The sequence below is a fragment of the Schistocerca gregaria genome, chromosome 8 (genome assembly GCF_023897955.1).
Source record: "Schistocerca gregaria isolate iqSchGreg1 chromosome 8, iqSchGreg1.2, whole genome shotgun sequence".
In the NCBI taxonomy this organism is placed as follows: Eukaryota; Metazoa; Arthropoda; class Insecta; order Orthoptera; family Acrididae; genus Schistocerca; species Schistocerca gregaria.
In genome coordinates, this window is record NC_064927.1 from 494,020,553 (window position 1) to 494,044,270 (window position 23,718).

The 23,718-nt window shown below is 40.3% G+C and overlaps 1 protein-coding gene across 1 annotated transcript in view; it reads right to left on the bottom strand.

Moving 5' to 3' along the window:
* Positions 1-23,718, bottom strand: part of LOC126285263 (putative fatty acyl-CoA reductase CG5065) — a 116,010-nt gene that overhangs the window by 36,813 nt on the left and 55,479 nt on the right. Inside the window, exon 5 of the mRNA XM_049984554.1 lies at positions 16,134-16,326. Within this exon, the coding sequence (XP_049840511.1) occupies positions 16,134-16,326 (193 nt within the window). The remainder of the gene's footprint in view (positions 1-16,133; positions 16,327-23,718) is intronic.

The window sequence follows — 23,718 nt, forward strand, 5'->3', positions numbered from 1 at the left end:
TAAGACATGCCCTATGCAATCTTGTGCCACTAACTACATCAGCCCTGTAACTATTAAAACATACACTATCAAAGGGAGAGAGATAAGCAGCAGTACACCACCAGCAACACAACAAGCAGACAATATATATGTGAAAATCAAGGATGACGAAGAATGAGACCTGGTGGATCATGACAAGCAAGGTCACAAGCATCAAGGACGTAACACAGCTAATTGACAACCTAAAAAATAAAAGATCAGCTGGATGGGATGAATTCTCTCCTTTTCTACTGAAAAAATGCAAGGGTGAGTTAGCCAGACCATTAATCCATCTTATAAATTGTGTACTTGAAGAAGGTGTATTTCCAAAGAAACTGAAACTTGCTATAGTTAAACCTTTATATAAAAAAGGGGAATGAAAACAACCACAGAACTACAGACCAGTTGCCTTAACCTCAGTGTTTGGTAAATTAATTGAATAAATAATGCTAGAAATCCTAATTGAGCACTATAATATGAATAACTTAATAGGAGATTTCCAACACGGCTTTAGAAGTGGTCGGAGCACCATATCTGCAGCAGTACAGTTTGTACACTGTCTGATGGAGAAAGTAAATGAGGGTTACAAAACGGCAGGAGTGTTTTTAGATCTTTCCAAAGCGTTTGACAGATTCCATCATGGCACTCTTTTAAGTAAACTTGCTTATAGTGGTGTCAGTGGGAAACTGTTGCTTTTAATAGCATCTTACCTTAAAAATAGACAACAACTTGCAGAAGTTGTGTATGATAATGGAGAGGTAATTGCAAAAAGAAGATCAAAGATAAGGAATATAAATTTTGGTGTGCCACAAGGCTCTATCTATGGCCCCTTCTTGTTTATTTGCTACATGAATGATTTCCCAAAAGTATTAGACACCAGTCATCGTATTACTATGTATGCTGATGACACCTCTGGGGTTTGCTGGGCACGTAGTAATGATGACCTTAATTCAGTGGTACAGAATTTTGTTGAAAAAGCCCAAACACATTTTGAAAAAGAAAACCTGAGGGTAAATATTAACAAAACTAATTTAATTTATTTTAAGACAAGTAGTTCAAATAAAAATACTGTTCTAAATGAGGACATTCAGGAAAATACTTGTTCAGAATGTAAATTTCTGGGGATATATATAGATGACAGACTTTTGTGGAATCAGCAAATTGATCATGTCTGTGGTAAAATAACATCTAGTCTGTATTTACTAAGGAGATTAGTTCAACATTTAGATATCGAAGCAATAAAAATAGCATATTTTGGGTTGGTGTATCCCCATCTATCTTATGGAATTGTATTGTGGGATGGGTGTAGCCAATACAATATAAAAAGGGCATTTGCATTGCAGAAAAGAGTAATAAGAACTATGGCAAAAGTAAGACCCAGAACTTCATGTAAAAACCTGTTTATTAAGTTTAATATTGTGACTATCTAAGCAGTATTATATGTTTCAATCAATATTATTAGTGAAAAAAGACAAAAAAGTGACAAACAGGAATAGGGAAATCCATGATTACAATACAAGACAAAAATCAGGTTTTCATATGGTGAGCAGATGATTGAATCTAACAACAAATACCCCATTCATTAAGGAGCAATATTTTATAATTCTCTGCCAAACAACCTGAAACAGCTTTCTGGTAGAATTTTTAAAAACAAGTTAAAAAAATGGCTTATATTGAAGTGCCCATACAGTATGGTGCTGACATGATTTGACCTCAGGAATGCTATGTTAAATATTCTTAAATGATATTTTACTTAGTAGCATGTAATCTATTTATACTGTGTATCAATAATCTAAATGTAATTATTATAACATTGCCCATGCATGTTTCGAGCTTTAAGATAAAAAATCAGACCAGTACACGTTCAGGAAGAGAAAGAGACTCCAGAATACAGTATAAGAGTATTAACGTACCTTCATCCATGATGCACACAATTTCAGAAATTGCACGTCCATACAGTTCACAGGCCCACTTATAGATGTAACCTTGGTTGGCTCCCTGGTGCACTCTGATGAGCCACCAAAGAAGCAGTATTGTATAAGTGACCCAAAATAAGTACTCAGCCTATTCTGTAACCTGTGTTTCTGTTGTCGAGTCAATGTGTTCAGTGCTAGGCACAACCTGTACTTCATTGTATTTATGTGTTGCTCTATAAAGTACTATGTTCCATGAATCCTATTTGTTCTTGCTTTAGCAAACTTGGCAGCGAAGGAGAGTTATGTTTTCTCCAAGTGTCAGTGTCAGTGCTAAGTCACCTGACAAACATCTCAATGGATGAAATACTCCAACGTACACTGAAGTGCCAAAGAAACTGGTATAGTCACATTTATTCAAATACAGAGATACGTAGACAAGCAGAACATGGCACTGCAGTCCGCAATGCCTATATAAGACAACAAGTGCCTGGTGCAGTTGTTGCATTGGTTACTGCTGCTTAATGGAGGCTATCAAGATTTAAGTGAGTTTGAATGTCATGTTGTAGTCGGCAATGGGACACAGCATCTCAGAGGTAGTGATGAAGTGGGTATGAAAACCATGACCATTTCATGAGTGTATCATGAATATCAGGAATCCAGTAAAATGTCAAATTTCTGAGATCACTGTGGCCGGGAAAAGATCCTGCGAGAATGGGAACAACAATGACTGAAGAGAATCGTTCAGCGTGGCAGAAGTGCAACCCTTTCACAAATTTCGGCAGATTTCAGTGCTGGGCCATCAACAAGTGTCAGTGTGTGAACCATTCAACGAAACATCACTGATATGGGCTTTTGGAGCCAAAGGCCCACATGTGCACCCTTGATGGCTGCATGACACAAAGCTTTAGGCCTCACCTGGGCCCGTCAACACTGACGTTAGACTGTTAGTGACTGGAAACTTGGTGCCTGGTCAGACGAGTCTTGTTTCGAATTATATTGAGCGTATGGACGTGTACAGGTATGGAGACAACCTCATGAATCCGTGGCTCCTGCATGTCAGCAAGGGACTGCTTGAGTTAATGGAGCCTCGGTAATAACGTGTGGCATGTGCAGTTGGAGTGATATGGGACCCCTGATATGTCTAGATGTGACTAACAGGTAACACATTTGTAAGCATCCTCTCTGATCATCTGCATCCATTTGTGTCCATTATGCATCCTGACAGACTTGGGCAGTTCCAGCAGGATAGTGCGACACCCCACACATCCAGCATTGCTACACATTGGCTCCAGGAACACCCTTCCAAATTTAAAGACTTCTATTGTTCACCAAACTCCCCAGATATGAACATTATTGAGCATATCTGGGATGCCTTGCAACATGCTGTTCAGAAGAGACCTCAACCCCTTCATACTCTTACAGAGATATGGACAGCCCTGCAGGATTCATGGTGTCAATTCCCTCCAGCACTACTTCAGACATTAGTGGACTCCATGCCATGCTGTGTTGTGGCACTTCTGCATGCTTGCAGGGCCCTACACAATATTAGGAAGGGGTACCAGTCTCTTTGGCTCTTTAGTGTATCATTGCCCAGCATCAAGCTTTCATGGAACAACAGCAGGCTCTTACAGCCACTCTCAATCAACTGGTGTCTGGATGTTCACTGCAGACTACTCTTCTGTCAGTGCAATTTTCACCCTTTCCAGCATGTGATAAATTGGCTGAAGATTGGGCTCCCACGAGACACAGATCAGGGTGATGCAAGCCTGTGTAGGGCTTTCTTCTTTCCTGGCTTTCACTGCAACTTGCACCTTTGCAAGTATCAGCAAGCATATCATTTGATGAAATCTGCAAGCTTCTCTCAACCTATTACTGTGACAGAATGCATGTAATTGCAATGCATGTAGAATTTTATTATTGTCAGAAACACCCAAACCAATCTTAAGAAGCCTGTCTGCAGAATTACACGGGTTGAGCCATCATTGTAAATTGCTCATTAGTAGAGTCCTACACTGGTCACATGGTGCATAATGTTGTTATTTTCTGGCCCCAGACAGGGAAGTCTGCGAAAAAGTGCTTCAATGTGAGTACCTGATGCTTTCAGATGTGCTCAATATAGCACAATCCTTTGAAGTGTCACGGGCATGGGCGATCAGATTCTGTGAGGGTGGGAAGGGGGGTGGGGTGTGAATCAGAAGTTGTTCAGTCAATCCCTGTTAGGCATGCTCCAAGTGTTCAGGATGACAGGGAAGCCATTGCCATTGTACAACCTTCGACTCAGAGTCACACGGCGCACTGACAGTTAGGCCATGGCAGCAACAGGCCTTTCACAACAACAGCTGTGTGCCCTCCTTCCATCTTGACCATGCTGCTTCATCCAACACGAGCTTGCCTTTCTAAAGAAAGGCCACATTGCATTGGTGTGTAACTCCTCTTTAAACTTGTTGGACACAGTAGTGCTGATGGACATAAACTGCATCTCTACAGTGACTGTCTCCTTGAACAAATTTTTTATTGTCTTGTGTGTGTTTAATAAACTGCTAAAAATGCAAGTGGACACAGAAGCTGCAGTTACTTGAGTAAACACACAAATGTAAGTGGATGTGGATCCCCCTCACCTCACACATATTTCATAGAAGTTGGCTAGCTATAATAAACAGCAGATTCCTATCCTAGGTCAGTTCTCTGCACCTGTATTACACATCTGTTGTTCACACTCTCACCTTTCTTGTTGTGGATCATTTCTGCACTGCAGACCTGTTCTGGTTAGATGTGTATGACACATTTGGTTTCACCATTGCCAATTAAGTAAATTTAGTGTCAGATCAAGTTCCATATCAGCAACTGGAGTCCTTCTGCTCTGAGTTTTTGTCTCCATTTTCCCCTGATCTTGGGTGGCTACTGATTTTCATGCCCACATTACTGTGAAAGGGTCCGTCCACCCCCCCCCCCCCCTCCCCACCACCACCTCCCCACCCTCCAGGAGCCTATTTCTTCCAGTAGAATGGACTACACCACTGGTTATCATTAAAAATCTGAGTGTAATCTTTGCCTCTGTGAGACTTCACTGTCGCATTTAATGTACAGTCTGTGATAGATAGCCGGCCGCAGTGGCTGAGCGGTTCTAGGCGCTTCAGTCCGGAACCACACGACTGCTACGGTCGCAGGTTCGAATCCTGCCTTGGGCATGGATGTGTGTGATTTCCTGAAGTGACTGATGACCTCAGATGTTAAGTCCCATAGCGCTCAGAGCCAGTTTGTATTTTTTTCTGTGATAGATATGTACACTTTGCCCTGCCCTGACAAGTTGCTTGCAAAATTATCAGATGGCCAGAACTTTCCGAAGTACTTTGTCAGAAGCATAACTCCAGCTCCCCTTGGATGAGGCCACTAGACACTTTCTCATTGTCAATACACCTTTTAGCTTTTACCAATATCAGTGCTTGCCCTTTTGATGTCTCTAGTGTTTCTGCAATTTTTCAACATTTGAGAACAGCTGACAGCCTCTGTGCCCAGCTGCATCAATTACCTCGACACTATCACTGTTTCAGACTCTTCTACCGAAGACCACCTTACCAACCTCTGATTATTGTTTTCTGTTTTGCAGACTGCAGGTCTCAAGTGCAGTGTTGCCAAGTCTCACTTTTTTCAGCCATCAATTGAATACCTAGGTTTTCAGGTTCCCCACACAGGGGTCTAGCCATTGCATCACCATGTTGCGGCAATTGCAGCATTGCCGTGGCTGACCGCCATTAAGAAACTGCAGGCATTTCTAGGTAAAGTTGCGTACTACTGTAAGTTTTTACTGGACACATCCACTGTTGCTCAGCCACTGCAAGCAATTTTGCATAAAAATGTGCCTTTTTTCTTGTTCCCAGCTTGTGATCGAGTATTTACTTTGCTTAAATCTGTGTCTGTCCACTTTTCAGTTGGGTCAGTGTTTTGTGTTGGCTACTGATGCCTCTCAGCATGGTCTTGGCAGAGTGTTGGCACCCAAATAAGTGGACAGATCTGAATCACCCGTTGTTTAAACTTTTAAGCCTTTAACTCCTGCTCAGCAGCAGTATTCTCCGATTGAAAAAGAGGCTTTAGTAATTATATTCATTCTCAAGGAATTTCACTTATTTTTGTATGGTTTTAAGTTCCATTTAATCACAGATTACAAGCCACTAGTTGCTCTTTTTAACCCTTCTGCTTCCATACTGGACAAGCATGTGTGTCATTTGCAGCACTGGGCTTACTTCCTCTCCTGTTATCATTTTCAGATTCATTACCGGCTGATGGCCCGACAAGACAATGCTGATGCCTTATCTCGCCATCTGATCAGCCCGGACCTGGCGTCTGATCAGAATGATCTGCTTCGTTTCTATTTAGACATTGAGAACCAGAATGTGGTCGATGGTTTTCCCTTCATTAGTGCCACAATAGCATCACCTGTCATCACAGATCCTATACTTGGTTGGTCCTCTCTTTTGTGCTCCACAGTTGACCAGAAAAACCCCTGGCTCATATGTAATTACTTCTTCCTCCAGCACTGCCTTTCTGTGTTTGACAGGGTTCTTTTGTTAACTACGGAGGATGCTGCTCCCAGGGTTTTGCTTCTTGCTTCTGTGTGCTGTAATGTACTACAGGTTCTGCATGTCAGTCACTGGAAGATGTCTCACACCGAAGCATTGGCCTGCCGGCATGTGTATTGGCCAGGCATAGACGGGACATTATGCAGCTTATCACCACTTGCACTCACTGTACTCAGCAACAGGTTGCCCCATAGGTGGCTGATGCCGCAGCATCCATGGGAGTGTCTACATGTTGATTTTGCTGGGCCCTTCCTAAATAAGTATTGGCTCATTGTGCTAGACACCTATTCCACATTTCCCTATGTGCGCATTGTCCATCCACATCCGTGGCGGTCACTATTTTTGGCCTGTCTTAGATTTTTGCAATTGAGGAACTTCTGTATAGTGTGGTTACCAATACTGGCCCCCAGTTTGTTTCTTGAGAATTTGCATAATTTTTTCAGGATAGTGGTGTTTCCCATCTTGCGGCTCCCCATTTCATCCTCAATCTAATCGTGAGGCCTAACACATTGTTTGCACGTTTAAAACTCAGATCTGGAAGTATGTATCTGAGAGGTCTCCAGAAGCTGCTTTAGTCCATTTATTGAGTTTGTACCATTTCACTCCAGTGGGAGACAAGAGCCTTGTGAAGCTGCTACATAGACACCAACTGTGGACCCTCCTTCACATGCTGCATCCTATGCTGCGTCTGCCAAAATTGCCAAATGTGCGAAGATTCTGGCTGGGGGTGCTTGTCTGGGCTTGGGGTTTTGGCTGCCAGCCAAACTAGATTTTTGCCACCACCGAGTGTCAGGGCCAGCACTTGTGCATCATCCATACTCTTGATGGGTGGACGTGGTGTGGCTTAAACCAGCAGTGCGTGCACACAGCAGAGTCTTTTCCGGAGGGCCCATTGCCTTCCCTCTCCCCATTGCTTCCGATGCCTGTTCCTGTGTCAGAGAAGGTCTGCATTGCACTGCAGAGGGCTGCTGCCTGATAGATCACTACCTGCAGTTCCTGCGTCCACTCCCATTCCCACATTGTCATTGCCAGATCAGCCCCTGTACACCTGATGCCACAACCACTCCTGTCTCTGTTGCCGGGTCCTGTGTGACCGTCGTCTCTGATGCACCCAATGATGCCTGCAGTGCTGACTGCTGACCTCAACAAGAACATCACTACGCAGAAGCTGACCCCAATCCTGTTCTATGTCCTCTCACAAAAGGGAGGCACAGTGTGCCAACCTGTCCCCTCATCACTTGTGCCTCTACTTTTCAGCAATTGCCCACCATGTGCTGCAGCAGCCAGCATCATCATGTGATGAAGTGGACATCAGTGCAATCATTGGTGGTGTCCATGACTTTTAATCCCATTGCCTTGAGAAGTCAGTGCTATTTTTCACAGTACCAGTGCTTTTTCAGTTACATTGCTGTCTAGTGCCAATAGTTTTTTCTGTGCCATGCACTTTTTCTGTACCACATATTTTCTGTGCCTAGTTTTTTTTTATGAATGTATGTGGTTTTCCACTCCCTAGAAAGGAGGAGTGATGTACCTTCACTCGTGACGTATCTGATTTCACAGATCATACATGTGGACAGTCCACAGGCCTGCTTATAGAGGTCACCTGGGTCAGCTCCTTGCTACACTCTGGTGAGACGCCAAAGAAAAAGTATTATTTAAGCTAACACAATGAGTGCTCAGCTTTGTAGCCTGTATTACTGTTGTCCAGTCAACATCTTCAGTGCTATGGACAGTCTGTACTTCATTGTATCTTATTTGTTGCTCTATAAAGTACTATGTTCCATAAATCGTGTTTGTTTGTTCTTCCTGCAGCACATATCACAACAGCTAACTGAAGAGCTAACTTTTGAGTATAATTGACATGGCTACAAGACTGTTCTGCAATTTGTAAGCCAGCAAGATACAAAGTTGATTTCATCCAACATGACGCTCCTAACAGTTTCAAGGTAGCACTTATCAGCCCCTACTCAAAAGAACTGGATGGCCAACGGCCTTGCCGCAGTGGTAACACCAGTTCCCATCATATCACCAAAGTTAAGCGCTGTTGGGCTTGGTTAGCACTTTACTGGCAAGTGAAGTGCACTCAGGCCTTGTGAAGCCAATTGAGGAGCTACTTGATGTTGAAGTAGTGGCTCTGGTCACAAAAACTGACAATGGATGGGAGAGTGGTGTGCTGACCACATCCTTCTCCATATCCGCATCCAGTGATGCCTGTGGGCTGAAGGGGGATGACGATCAGTCGGTACTGTTGAGCCTTCGAGGCATGTTCAAATGGGGTTAGTTAAAAGAAATGGATGCTCATGAGTAAAACAAAACTTGGAAGGTCAACTCTAAATCCAACAGCCAGCAAGTTATTGTCTCAGGTGTGTTTTAATGGTCTTGTCCGACACAAATGGTAAGATTACAAAGTGCAAAGTGTGCCTTTGTATGAGAAGCTTCAAACAGGAATACAGGGTCAATTGCAATGAGACCTTCGTTTTGCAGTCATATGGTAAGATTCATTCCACAAACAAAGAACTGGAAGTGATACAGTTCACTGTTCATACTGCATTTCTACATGGCTATCTTGAGGAAGAAATATATAGAGAAGTACCTGAAGGGCTGGTGATGGACACAAAGAGTCCTGTGATCTGTAAGCTTGAGAAACTGCCACACAACCTAGAGAAAGCTAGAAGTTTCTAGAGCCAGGTTGTACAGACTTGCTGGTATAGCAGGCCGCAAACCTCTCACAGACTATGCAAGGGGGGAAAAATGGTCCAGCTATATGCAAACTGCCACATCTCACTCTGTAATTTGTGCTTCCTACCTGTTCCTGTTTGATCCATTCTAGGTTTAATTCGAGACCTTCTCAGAGTAGGGACAGTGAATGTTTACAACAAGGTCTATGAGACAAAAAAAAAAAAATGTTTGTATGCAATAAAATGATTACTGCATAAGATTTTTGAATATTGTTATTGACCGATGAGCATAAAGTAAATGCTTTCAGGTCCACAGAAACACACAAAATTGTTGACTACCTTCAGCTCCAAAAGTTCAGCACTCTACTGAAGAGGCTGATGAAGCTCACTGATTTGGGGTATGTACTGTAGGATACATGGAAAGTCAGAATAATGTTGTTCCCTGCAGGCGCACATGTAACTCTTCTTGGTATGACTGCATATTTCATAAGTTCAAAAATAGTGTACCATGAGACAAGTTGTTATTATGAATTGGGATGCCCTCACCCCAATGACAGCTACACTTGCCTGCCTAGTAAGAGAGACTTTATACAAGGGCTGATGCTTTACTTTCTGGAGGGAATGAAATATGACTAAAGAAAAACTCTTTTTCTACAAGAATGATTGGTGATATGTGGACACCATCAGATCAGTGGTCTGTGCACCACCTTCTAGATTTTCTTTTGAAGTGTAATTTTCAAGCAAATGACACTGACTCATGCTTATTCTGTGCCACAATCAGTAGTGAAGTTGTTTTGTTAGAGTTATTTGTAGATGAGTGACTTACAACCTCAAAGTACAGGAAACTGATTAGTAAAATTGGTTGTCACATCAGTAAAAGGATCGTTTTGTATTAGAATCTGAGATAGTAATTGTTTAGTTGGCATGGAAATTGAGGAAACTGTGCAAGAAAGAAGATGTTAATACATCAATGTGAGTATATGAGAAGAATAATTGAGAAGTTAAGAATGGTCCGTGTAAATCGTTTGAGTGTTCCAGCCAATCCTCAATCCTCATGTGAGTTTATTACCCATTAACAAAGAATCTGAGGCTGATAGAATAATGTACTGTGCAAAAATTGAATCACTCTGGTTTTTTCCGTTATCATGCGACCAGATATTTTGTTTGCAGTGAAAAGTGTGAGCAAGTTTTTGAATGATGATAATAATACAAATTACTAAATGGTAAATATAATTTTCCATAAATTGATCAAAATAAAAGGTTAATGTATAGAGTACCCCAAATGTAGCTAGTTGGTTATACTGATGCTGGTTATACAGATGACCTTATATCATAAGAATTTATTTATTCCTTTGCATTCAAAACTTGGCATTGTAAAAGGGCAAAACCAGTCACTAAAATAGTGGTAGTGTTGAAAAAGCTTCATGTGCCTGTATTTAACTTCAGTTCTGTCAACACAAACCTCCTGCTTTTTGGAGATGTGCTCATATTTGTTCTTCGGTTTTGATCATTATATTTTAAAGCAACCATTGTACAGGACACTAGTTGTCTAATAAATAAGTGATTTAGTTGAGTCAACCATCATAAAGGACACTAATTCAGTCAAATGAATAAGTGATTTAGTTGACACAAAAAGTTATTTGTCTCTGCAGATCTTCTACTACCTTACTAACTCTATAAACAGAAAAAGATTCATTATAATACTTATGCAGAGAATACATCTGTTTTACAAGTTTCTCTTACTGTATTTCATAAATGGATGCTTTTGATGAATAGAAAATATACACTGATATATGTTTGTGATTTGTGGATTAGTAGACACATTTGTTATCTTAAATTAAGCAGGTTTACTAGTACTAACTAATATTGTCCACACATTTTTGTTTTGATATGAGTACTGGTAATCTGTAATTGACTTTATCTTTTAAACCTCTGTACTTTAAGCCATTGCCACAAATTTACCAAGTTTGATAGTCAGAGACATCTATTTATAACTACTATCTGGTACAGTTAGTGGAATAAGTCATTTTTACCACATGTCCATGAATAATAAATAATAATGTTAGAGAACGTTTTTGCTTTGTTCTTACAGATGCCAGGTTTTTCAGAAATAAGTACAGAATTTTTGTGGGATAATAGGTTGGACATAGGCAATCATTTAAGTAAATGAATATGGGGTCTCTGATGCATATTACCTCAAAAAGTCATCAGTCTGACTGGCAGTGTGATAACTGGTGGTACATATCTGTAAGTTTAATGTAAATGGATAGATAAACAATCTACCTACCATGCAGGAGATCTCTCTCTCTCTCTCTCTCTCTCTCTCTCTCTCTCTCTCTCTCTCTCACACACACACACACACACACACACACACACACAGAAAAAAAGGAGAACCCCGGGTCAGGGGAGACTTACTCGTCCAGTAAGTTAAAACTAAACCTTTTTGTGCGTGTGTGCTACTGCCATCACTTGGTGAGTAGATTTTTTATCTATACATTTACGTTATATTGTCAATAATTCATTGTTTTCCTTGTTATATCCATAAGTTTGGGTGTCTAGTGTCATTTGTTTTCATTGGTACTTATGTCCTACCATGAAAACCCTGTACTAGTTCCCTGTGCCCTCATTCTGTTCTGTGTACCTGAAGTGAGCTGTCATTTGTGTACTTCACTTCCAACTCAATGTAATTTGTAATTAAATGTTGTACCAAAGGTAAAGTAGTGTGTTATGGAACAATGGTATGCACTTGCAAATATAAAAAGAATGTTTATTCTGTGTTATCACATGTAGGACATGGAACATTTTACATGGAATGAGTTTGCAGACATGCACTTAGCCTTTTGTGCTGCAGGAACTGTGGAAGGAACACAGCGTTTGTACACAGAATATTATCCAAACAGATGAATATCAAACCAGAAAACATGTGGGTCATCATCTCCATCAAAGAGGCACATTACAGGGAGATTTCCATGCTTGAGGTGATCACAGAGTGTACGTAATCCAATTTTCGAGGAATGTGTACTACAAATGTTCGACAACAGTATTTTCGATAGCATATGCTCCATTGCCCGTGCTGTAAATCCTAGTTCTAGCAGTGTTTGTAGAACTCTATGTGATGATTATTGTCATCCCTACAAGTTGTATAAGGTACAGGACCGTCTACCCACTGATTTTCCAATTCAGAATGACTTTGTCATATGGTTTTTGCAGCAAAGAATGCTAACTCCTGATCATGCAAACACTGTTCTGTGGACTGATGAAGTGACTTTCACCCATGTGTGAGTGTTCAACACTCACAACTCTCATGTATGATCTTGTGAAAATCATTGAGGTATGGCTGTTCACCTTTTTAAGGAATGATTTTCGGTTAATGTTTGGGCTGGAATTATTCACAACCAAGTAGTGCTGTCTTACATTCTTCAACACCGCTCTTCCACTGGTAGTGTTTACTGTGTGTTTCTAAAACATGTTCTTCCTGGTCTTCATGAAGATGTGCCACTTCAAACCGGAAGACAAATGTGCTTCCAGTATGATGCGGTCCCTTCCCATTTCACAAATTGAGTGAGAAGATGCTTGGACAGACAATATCCTTGACACTGAACTGGACATAATAGACCTTTTCACTGGCCTGCAGGATCTTCAGACCTCATACCAGCTGATTTTTATCTTTAGAGCCATGCGAGGGCTCTTGTGTAACAAATTCCTGTAAACACTATGGAAGAATACATAGCTCGAATTATTGTTGCTGTAGGAGATGTCCGAGATCAAGCCAATGAAACATTAGCCAATATCCACCATTCTGTGGTTCAATGGCTTGAGTTATGCTGTCAAGTCAGTGGTGCCCACTTTGAGTATTTACTGCAGTAATTACAATATATAGTGATGTTCACTCCAGGCAAAGCAAGTGCACCTTGGTGTTGTCTGTTGCACCAACTATGAGGGAGAGACCCCTTGTTTGTATACTTAAAATGATTACTTGTGCATTTTGCCACCATTTTGCACATAAATTCTTTTCTAATTTTTGTGACTTAATAATAGGATAGCTCCCAGAGCCATTACCATGTCCAACAAACATTTTCTAGTTAGATGACCACATATCATCATGTTATGCAGACCAATATTTTGGTAACTGCCACAAATGTTGTGCATCAGATGGAGGTATTAATACCCTATATCCTTTATTTTCCTTTTATTTTTATCTGTGAGTGAATGATAAAAATAATACTACTCATTACTTTTCATATTCTGGAATAATAAATGTCGTCTGATAATACAATCAAGCTCTAGCCTTCATATCTCACAGACTGGCATTTGTCCTTATTTGATCTGTTCAGTTTTTCATGCATGTTGTAGACTACTGTTGGTAATGCCTGTCTCTGGTCTATTTCTCCGTATATATGTGTCTCTCTCATTCTTTCTGTAACTTAGAGGAAGGTAATTGCAGTTTCAGGAATTCGAGATTTACTTTTTATCACACACTTCAGTTGATCAACTCTTAACCTCATTCAGTTAAATAAATCTTTTATCACTGTATTTTGAATAAGGATAGATACAAAATGGTGTGATGGAAGACTTATCGCTGGAAACAAGTAAATAAACTACATTCACTGATGAGCCAACATTTATTACCAGATACCCAGAATTAAAATTTTTAACAGAACAACGACTAGCTGATCAGATCCATGTAATAATCGAAAATAACAGGATACCCCAGTCAGAATTAGAAAACATCAAACAACGAGTACAACAAATACTGGAACAAAATAATGTGCAATCAGAAGAAGAAGAAAATACAGTAACGGACTCAAACATCCCAGAGCAAACAAACAAAGAACAACACACATCAATTAAACAATCAGAGGAAAACGAAATCTTAAGACTGCCACCAGAACAAGTACAAATAGAACATGAAGTGACACACATGTTAGATATAGAAGAAAAATTTCAGCTGACATATATAGAATACAAAGACACAAATACAGACATTAGACCATTCTTGCATAGACCGCCAAATAACCAACAAGTCGAAACAACAATAAAAACTATCAACACAATCATACACAACAAAATAAATGAAAACACAACTGTGGAAGAGTTACAACTACTGGTTTATGTCGGAGGACTCACTACACTAAATATACACACTAGGCAGAGATCAGGACCAACCAACACACATAAGAAACCCACAAAACCAGCATGGCAACACAGGCTACAGATCAGAATAGAAAAACTGAGAAAAGACATTGGACAGCTAACACAATTTATAAGACATCAAATGTCAGAAAAAAATGAAGAAGGTTAGGTAAAACTCACAACAAGAAGCAATAGAGCAATTAGATGAAAAGAAGCAGAAATTACAAGCATTGGCCAAACGACTTAGAAGATACAAAAAAAGTGAAAATAGAAGGAAACAAAACCAAACATTCAACACAAACCAAAAGAAATTTTACCAGACAATAGATAACACACATATTAAAATAGACAATCCACCAAACATGACAGACATGGAACACTTCTGGAGCAACATATGGTCAAACCCGGTACAACATAACAGGCATACACGGTGGATAGAAGCAGAAACAGACACATACAAGATGATACCACAAATGCCTGAAGTGATAATTTTGCAACATGAAGTCACCAAAGCAATTAATTCTACTCACAATTGGAAAGCCCCTGGAAAAGATAAAGTAGCAAATTTCTGGCTAAAGAAGTTCACCTCAACACATTCACATCTAACTAAATTATTTAACAGTTACATTGCAGACCCATACACATTCCCTGATACACTTACACATGGAATAACTTATATGAAACCTAAAGATCAAGCAGACACGGCAAACCCAGCTAAATACCGCCCCATAACATGCCTACCAAAATATTAACTTCAGTCATTACACAGAAATTAATGACACATACAACACAGAGCAAAATTATAAATGAAGAACAAAAAGGCTGTTGCAAAGGAGCACGAGGATGTAAAGAACAACTGATAATAGATGCAGAGGTGACATATCAAGCTAAAACTAAACAAAGGTCGCTACACTATGCATACATTGATTACCAAAAAGCTTTTGTAAGTGTACCCCACTCATGGTTACTACAAATATTGGAAATATACAAAGTAGATCCTAAATTGATACAGTTCCTAAACATAATAATGAAAAATTGGAAAACCACACCAAATATCCAAACAAATTCAAATAATATCACATCACAGCCAATACAGATTAAACGAGGAATATACCAAGGAAACTCATTAAGTCCTTTCTAGTTCTGCCTTGCTCTGAACCCACTATCCAACATCCTAAATAATACAAATTATGGATACAATATTACTGGAACATACCCACACAAAATCACACATTTGCTATACATGGATGATCTAAAACTACTGGCAGCAACAAATCAACAACTCAGCCAATTACTAAAGATAACAGAAGTATTCAGCAATGATATAAATATGGCTTTTGGAACAGACAAATGTAAGAAAAATAGCATAGTCAAAGGAAAACACACTAAACAAGAAGATTACATATTGGATAACCACAGCGACTGCATAGAAGCGATGGAAAAAACAGATGCCCTATAAATATCTAGGATACAGACAAAAAATAGAAATAGATAATACAAATATTAAAGAAGGCTAAAAGAAAAATATAGACAAAGACTAACAAAAATACTGAAAACAGAATTGACAGCAAGAAACAAAACAAAAGCTGTAAATACTTATGCTATACCAATATTGACCTACTCATTTGGAGTAGTGAAATGGAGTAACACAGACGTAGAAGCACTCAATACACTTACACGATCACAATGCCACAAATATAGAATACATCACATACATTCAGCAACAGAAAGATTCACATTAAGCAGAAAGCAAGGAGGAAGGGGATTTATCGACATAAAAAAACCTACATTATGGACAGAACAATACGTACCTGTTGACAGCTGTGTCCCATGCAGCTGCTATGAGAGAATTGGCAACAAAGTCCACTGGCAGAAGATCAGTATGCATGTTACCGTCACCTCGCAATGACCGCAGGATTCCTGAGGAAGCTCCAATTAATAATCCCATAGGTCCATTATGGGTATCCACCCATCCTGGGAAGGGGTCTTTCAAGGCAGGACAAACTGTTATGAGAAAAGAATGACAAATATTGACAAAGTTTCCTAACATTATAGACACTAATATACAGAATACTCTGCAAAATCTTAATGAAATGAGCATGCCCACTTCAGAGCTAAATAATGATAGAAAATATTCAGTATTATCATAGATAATAGAAAGGTCCTTAAATTGCAGTGACAGTCTTTTAATTTCTATTTCTTCTGCTCTGTGTCTTTAAAGAGCTCTCAGGTGAATCATTTTACAGAGCTATAGAGTAATACATATGAGGGTGTGCTGCAAAGTAATACCTCAGAAATTTTTACAAGAAAACTCTTAAACATTTTTAAATAAAACAAACTTAATTAATGTTCTAAGTCTGTATTCTTCATGTCTATATATTTATTACTCAACATAGTCACTCTAGTGATGAACACATTTCTCCTAACAAGAGGTCAGCTTATTGATACTGTCAATATAGAATGTTTGATTTAGTTGGTGCAACTACAGCCTCATGTCTGCTTGCACCACTCAATCACTATCAAAATGAAGTTGTCAAAGGTGTGGTCAGTTTTCTGCAGTGGAAACTCCAGGTAGGAGTATCAATAACGTAGGGAAAAATAGACTGCTACTTACTATAAACAAGACATGTTAAGTTGCAGATAGGCATCATTAAAGGACACTTACATAAAGGTTTTGGCTGGGGCCGAAAGCTTTATGTAAGTGTCTTTCTTAATTGTGCCTGCCTGCAACTTAATGTGTCTTCTTTATGGTAAGTAGCAATCTATGTTTCCCTGTATTTTTGTTACTCTTTAAGTTCTGGAAAAAGATGAAAACTGGATGGGACCAAGTTGGGACTGTGCGGAACATGATTGATGACAGTGAACCCGAGGTGTCAGATTGTCGCAGATGTCGTAGCACTCGTGTGTGGTTTGATATTATCATGCTGAAGGAGAGAGTGCTCCATGTGTGGACAAACTCTTCAAATGTGTGCTTTTAGTTTTCTGAGGGTCTTGCAGTACACCAGCATAGCTAGGCTACACGCTGCCATATTACACACTACAATTCAGAACCCTCTAGTAGCAAAGAGTTTGCACAGTTTGAAGCCCTCTAGTGACAGATGGTTGCAATTTGAGTCATCAAAGTGGGAAAGTTGACCGAGTAATATGCATCAGATGTAATATATCAACCAATCTTGAGAAGAGAATGAAAAATTCAGAGTCATTACTTTCCAGTGCTCTCTCTCATAAACATATACAGTTTCTGAACGATAGTATCCAGACATTCCTTTGTAATGTGTAACTGACGAATAGATACTATGACAGGAGACTAGACAGTACAAAAGAAGGCAAGGTGTAGTGTGTTGTCAATAGAGAAGCAGTAATGGGTCTTTTAGGAGAGGTCAGTAATTTTGAATGTGGAATACTCACTGAATGCCATCTGATTAACGAACCCATCAGGGACATTTCAACCATTCTAAAACTGCCCAAGTTAACTGTTGCTAGTTGATTGCGAAGGAACAGCCACAGCTAAACCAAGACCATGCAGACATCATGTAGTGACAGACAGAGATCATCAACCATTGTGGAGGCTGGTTGTAAAAATGGCATGAAATCAGGGCAAGGATTACTTGTGAGTTTCAGAATGTTATCAGCAGTCCTTCCAGCACAATGGTGGTGTACAGGAAATTAAAAAGAATGGAGTGCAATGGTTGGGCAGCTCTTCATAAGCCATACATTTCTGTAGTGACTGCTGGGTGAAACTTGATGTGGAGTAAAAGAGCAACATCACTGGACACTGGATGACTGGAAACAAATGATTTGGAGTGATGAACCACTGTCACTGTAAACCATCTTGGCAGATTAAAACTGTTTGCTGAACTGAGACTTGAACTCGTGACCTCTGCCTTTCACGGGCAAGTGCTCTACTGACAGATACCCAAGCGTGACTCGTGACCCACCCTCACAGCTTTACTTCCGCCAGTACTTCATTTCTGACTTTCCAAACTCTGCAGAAGCTCTACTGCACACAGTTTTAATCTGCTGGGAAGTTTCATGTCAACTCAGACTCCACTGCAGACTGAAAATTTCATTTTGGAAACATTGCCTAGGCTGTGGCTATGCTATGTCTCCACAATATCCTTTCTTCCAGGACTGCTAGTCTAGCAAGTTTCGTGGGAGACCACCTGTGATGTACAGAAAGTAGGCGATGAGGTACTGGTGGAGGTAAAACTGTGAGGACAGGTTGTGAGTCGTGATTGGGTAGCTCTGTCAGTGGAGCACTACATCATCAAAGGCAAAGGTCCCGAGTTCAAACCTTAGTCCAACAAGCAGTTTTGAAGTGCCAGGAAGTTTCATATCAGGGTACATTCCACTGAAAATTTCATTCCAACACTGTCATCATAACTTATCACAATCGAAAGGAAGAGTGTGCATTTGACGAATGCCTGGAGAATATCTTCTGTCACATAAGGGACCAACAGTGAAGTAAGGAGGTGATGGTGCTATGGTATCCAGGTTTTTTTCATGGTCAGAATATGGCCCTTTATTATGCTTAAGAAAATACTAAATGTGGAAGAATATGAACACATTTTACAGCAATGTGTACTGTGTACAGAAGAAGAGCAGTTTGGGTATGACGATAGTTTGTATCAAACATTGGAAAATCCAGGATGGAATGTAACAATATTATAAAAAGGAAAGTTGCTACTCACCATGTATCAGAGATGCTGAGTTGCAGCTAGGCACAACAAAAAGATTCTCACAAATACAGCTCTCAGCCATTAAGGCCTTCGTAAAGTGTGGTTTCGTGTGTGTGTGTGTGTGTGTGTGTGTGTGTGTGTGTGTGTCTGAGACTCTTTTTGTTTTGCCTATCTGCAACTCAGCCTCTCCACTATATGGTGAGTAGCAACTTTCCTTTTCATAATACTGATAGTTTGTATCAGCATGACAATGCACTCTGTTGTAAAGCAGCATCTCTGAGGCAATGGTTTGTGGACAATAAAATTCCTGAAATGGAGTGGCCTGCCCAGAGTCCTGACCTGAATCGAATGCAATGCGTCTGCAATGAGTTAGAATGGTGACTTCCCTCCAGTTCTCAGCATATAACACCACTACCTTCTTGATCCTTGAGAAAGAATGGGCTGCCATTGCTCCACAGACACTCTGACACCCTGAAATTGTTCCCAGCAGATTTCAAGCTATCGTAAAGGTAGAGGGTGGACACATGCCATATTGATGTCCACTAATAGGTGTCTGGATAGTTTTGATCAGATATTGTGCACGCGCGCGCACACACACACACACACACACACACACACACACACACACACACACACACAAATAGGTTAATTGCTCTGACAGTGAACAGTGAATCAAGCTACAATGCACAGGTCACTGTATGTGTGCTGCACAGTTCTGTAAAGGCTTTGTCTGAACGCTTGCAAAGTTTTCAGTCTTTTGATGACTCAGCACCTCTGCTATTATGTGATTTGTTACCTGCAGTCTTTAAATATTTACATTCCATCAGGATTTTCTTTTTACCATATTTATATCAGCACTTGGCACCTGCTGTCCTATACCTCATGTTGGCCATCTTTTTTGTTGCTGCCTTGTGTTTCATATTTGTTTTGATCTTTCTTATTGCCATCTGTATCATTTCCTATGTCTCTTGTCACTATTTTCTGTCAAATCATAGTTTCAAATTTACTAAACTGTTTGTTCACTTTATACTTGTGTAGCAAATACAACCTACCTGATCTCTATGTCTGCTATAGTGGCTGTTAAATCACGTAAAGGAAACATCATCTTTCACAGAAAATGTTTAGTACTGTAAATTAAACTAATTTCCTAATACAGCAACCTGGGGCGAGTGGGATCATTATGGTGTAGAGATGGCCGAGTGGCAGTTTGTGGAAGTGGTGGGGCTGGCCACAGGTGGATAGGGAGACTCTGATGTAAGATAAAACATATTTTATTTATTCTAAAGCTACAATACTGTAGTGCTGTGATGCTTCAGACATGCCTCAAGCAGATGTGTGGTCTACCAGTGGTGCCAATGACATCAGAAAGTCACAGTGGTGGGATGGCCATTTTGCATCCATGTCCTGCTTTGCTGACACTGTTTACCTTACTTGTTGGTACTTGCCTGAGTTAGCACTATTTGGCCCTGACTGAGCAGTGCCAGCAATGCCATTGTCTGCTGAATTCTTGTAGGCATCCACAGGTACCAGACTAGATGGTTGCCCCAGTGTGGATGAATGGTGGCTGTACAGTCCTGGCTGTGAACTACTGCCCTCAAATACAGGAATTTGGTTGCTGTCAAGGAGTCTGAGGAGGGCTCATCCATTATGTCCACATGTGTGACTTAGAACCATGGAGAGGGCTGCCCAGACTGGCATCGGCTGCTTGCTGGTTGGCCCATCATATGATAGACACTTGCATGGATGTGATGTTGTCAATGGTGCTGTCAGACTGTGCGTAAGTGTGCTAGCATCAGAGGATATTTACAATGATTAACAGTATACCCCCTAGCTGCGTAGCAACAAGTCTGACTGCCATGCAATGGGCCCAGGTTCAATTCCCAGCCACGTCGGAGATCTTCACTTGTGGACTGGATGTTGTTTTGTCATCATCATCATCATCATCATCATCCAAGTTGTCCAATGTGGTGTCAACTGAAAATACTTGGAGTTCCAGCTATCACAAACATGCTTGCTTGTGAAATTACGTATCAGCTCCTCTGTGACTGCCCACTTCTGTCACATATGGCAGCAGTGGGGGTGCTTCTCACCCAGTAATGCACTAAAATAGCAACAGCATTACATACCTCTTGTCTTTGGAAGACTCAGATCCGGGTCTGAACCTGTGACTAGTCTACAACAGACACATATTATTTACAATTTTCCTCTTACATTAAGCACAATGCTCAAAAGCCCCACAGTCCCTCTACAAATTTTAGCCTATTAGTTCATGCATCTCTCCTCACTCTACTACGTAAAACCTCTGTTCTCATTTCAGCTACCTCCTAAGTGTTAATCCCTCCAAAACACTTAACAACTATTTACATATACATCCACTCATTTCGCCCTTATGATATGTTGTACTGTAAGCAACAATTCTTATTTTAAGAACACTCAGATTCCCTTGTCTTCTGCATCACAATTAATTATATACAATAACTCAATTCTCTTATTACTATACCCAGTTTCTTGCACCTTTCATAGCTTCTTATGTATGAAGTATCCAGTGGTACCAAATGTACTGTAGGATCACATTGACAACTGGCCCTCAGCCTAAGGTAGACAAAGGCTACGAAAAACAGAGTCACCACCAACATCATGCCTGTGGCTGTGACACTTATGGTCTTGGCTGCGTGCTGCTGTTCCTCCCGATATTTCTGTACATGTGAAAGCATTTGCTCTACTGAAACATGTCCATATTGTGTGTGTATTGGCTGGTTTAAGTATAGGATTAGGTTAGGATACAATGTTTATCTCGGATAGGTCAGATTTCACACTGGAAGTACCGCTAGTGGCTTCCCTGGCCAGCAAAAGTGCAGTTGCATTAGGTTCAACTTGGTTTCCCCTGTTACATCACAGTCCATCCCTTTAGTAATTATTCCACTCCCATGCAGTTTCAAACATTTAGTTCCTGTGAGCCTATGTTACCACATCAGTTAACTACCACATCTTTGGTAATGTTTGCAGAATAAACCTAGTGTGGACCCATTTGCTGGAAGTAGGGTTGTGGCTCTAGAATCTCACATGGACAGTCCTGACCTTCTGATTTACCTAAGTACATCTGCATGTCACATGTCCCAGTATCTGTATACACCATCTGGGTCAGGCAGATAGTAACCTTCTCACATAACAATGTTTGAGTTCAGTTAGTGACATCACTTCATGGCTACCATCATAATCTGCAATCAGCAGTATATCCTTTGTCTTTACTTGACTAACCTTTTCAAGGTTCTCCCCTGTAACATGTATGGGTGTATGGTGTAACATTTGAATCTGGCTCTCTAGTTGCTAATTAGAAATCTTATTAATACATACAATAGTGCAAGATCCATCCTAATCTTAACTGCTGTTATGTTGAATAGGATGGTAGAGTTGATTTGTATGGTTCATTCAAATTCCAGCAACATGTCCTTCTTCAGTTTCTGCAGGCGCACCAAGAACTGACCTGGTATTAACAGAGTTGGACTCAACTGCCCGTGTGCAACATGTATAAGACATCTTCCTGCAGATCTGTTACTCCTACCTGAGCAGCCCACAAGCTACTGGTTAAAGACCGCAGAAATCTTGCTATTGCCATTTCCTTAGCCAAAACTTCCACTCATGCCCATATAACTTCAAGGTCCAGGTGCACACTATTTAGTCTCACCTTTACCAGGTGTGTTACCTCTGTTGCTAACCTCCAAGTGCCCATGTCTTGTTCAATACCTCTTGTGCCAAACCAATTAACTGTGCAGTGTGTCATTCCATGGTGGCCTTATTTCTCCTTACTACATTAGTCACTCTCTCCTTCAGTATGTCCTTCATTCCATCTCCCAATGTAGCTCCATCTCACCTCATTATGCATTTCCTAAGCATTCTGGGTCAGATTGAGTGCCCAATGATGGCCTGTGAGCACTACATTCTCTTTCCTTGTAAAAAGTACTCCTGTTTCCAATGGTAGTACACACAGCACCTGCTCCACTCCTGGTGAAGAGGGGCAGCACTGCCAAGATAAGAACTCCCTTAATCTTTCATTTGATGTGCAGCAACCTGGGAACAGGGAACTCCCCACCCTCCTTTCAAAGGTCTTCTGTTTTGTAAACATACAAAAGAAAACCCAATCCTAAAAATCTAGTTTAGATGCAAGTTAATATAGAAGTTTAACACTGCATAAAACATGAACAAAACTCCTCTCTCCCTCTCTCTCTCTCTCTCTCTCCTGTCCTCACCCTCAAATGATACAGTAATCACTTATGCATCTAAATATCTAAATAACATGTTGATCAACTTAACTTTCACCCATATACGTTCTAATAAAACGCATGACTTTTCTCTCTTACTTCTTTGGTCTTAACCCATATGTAATCTACTGTAGAGATGTGCAAGGTTCCTGTGCTTCCTTTTCTTCCTACTACCCATAGCTATACCCTCAATGGATGATTGTGCTTGCATCAAAGCATCGGAAGCTCTTTTAAATGGCTTCAGATGCCCAACATGAATAATTGTTTTACGAATCAGTAACTGAACTTGATGTTCATTGGCAATGTTATTTCAATTACTTCAAGTTACAGATTTCTTGGTCTGACCTTTCATAATGTAAGAGAGTGATAACATTACCCACTGACTGACTTTACTCTGTGATAATCTGCCCATACATTTTCCCAATGGCTGTTGACATTCCAGGGCTCTGGTGTTTGCT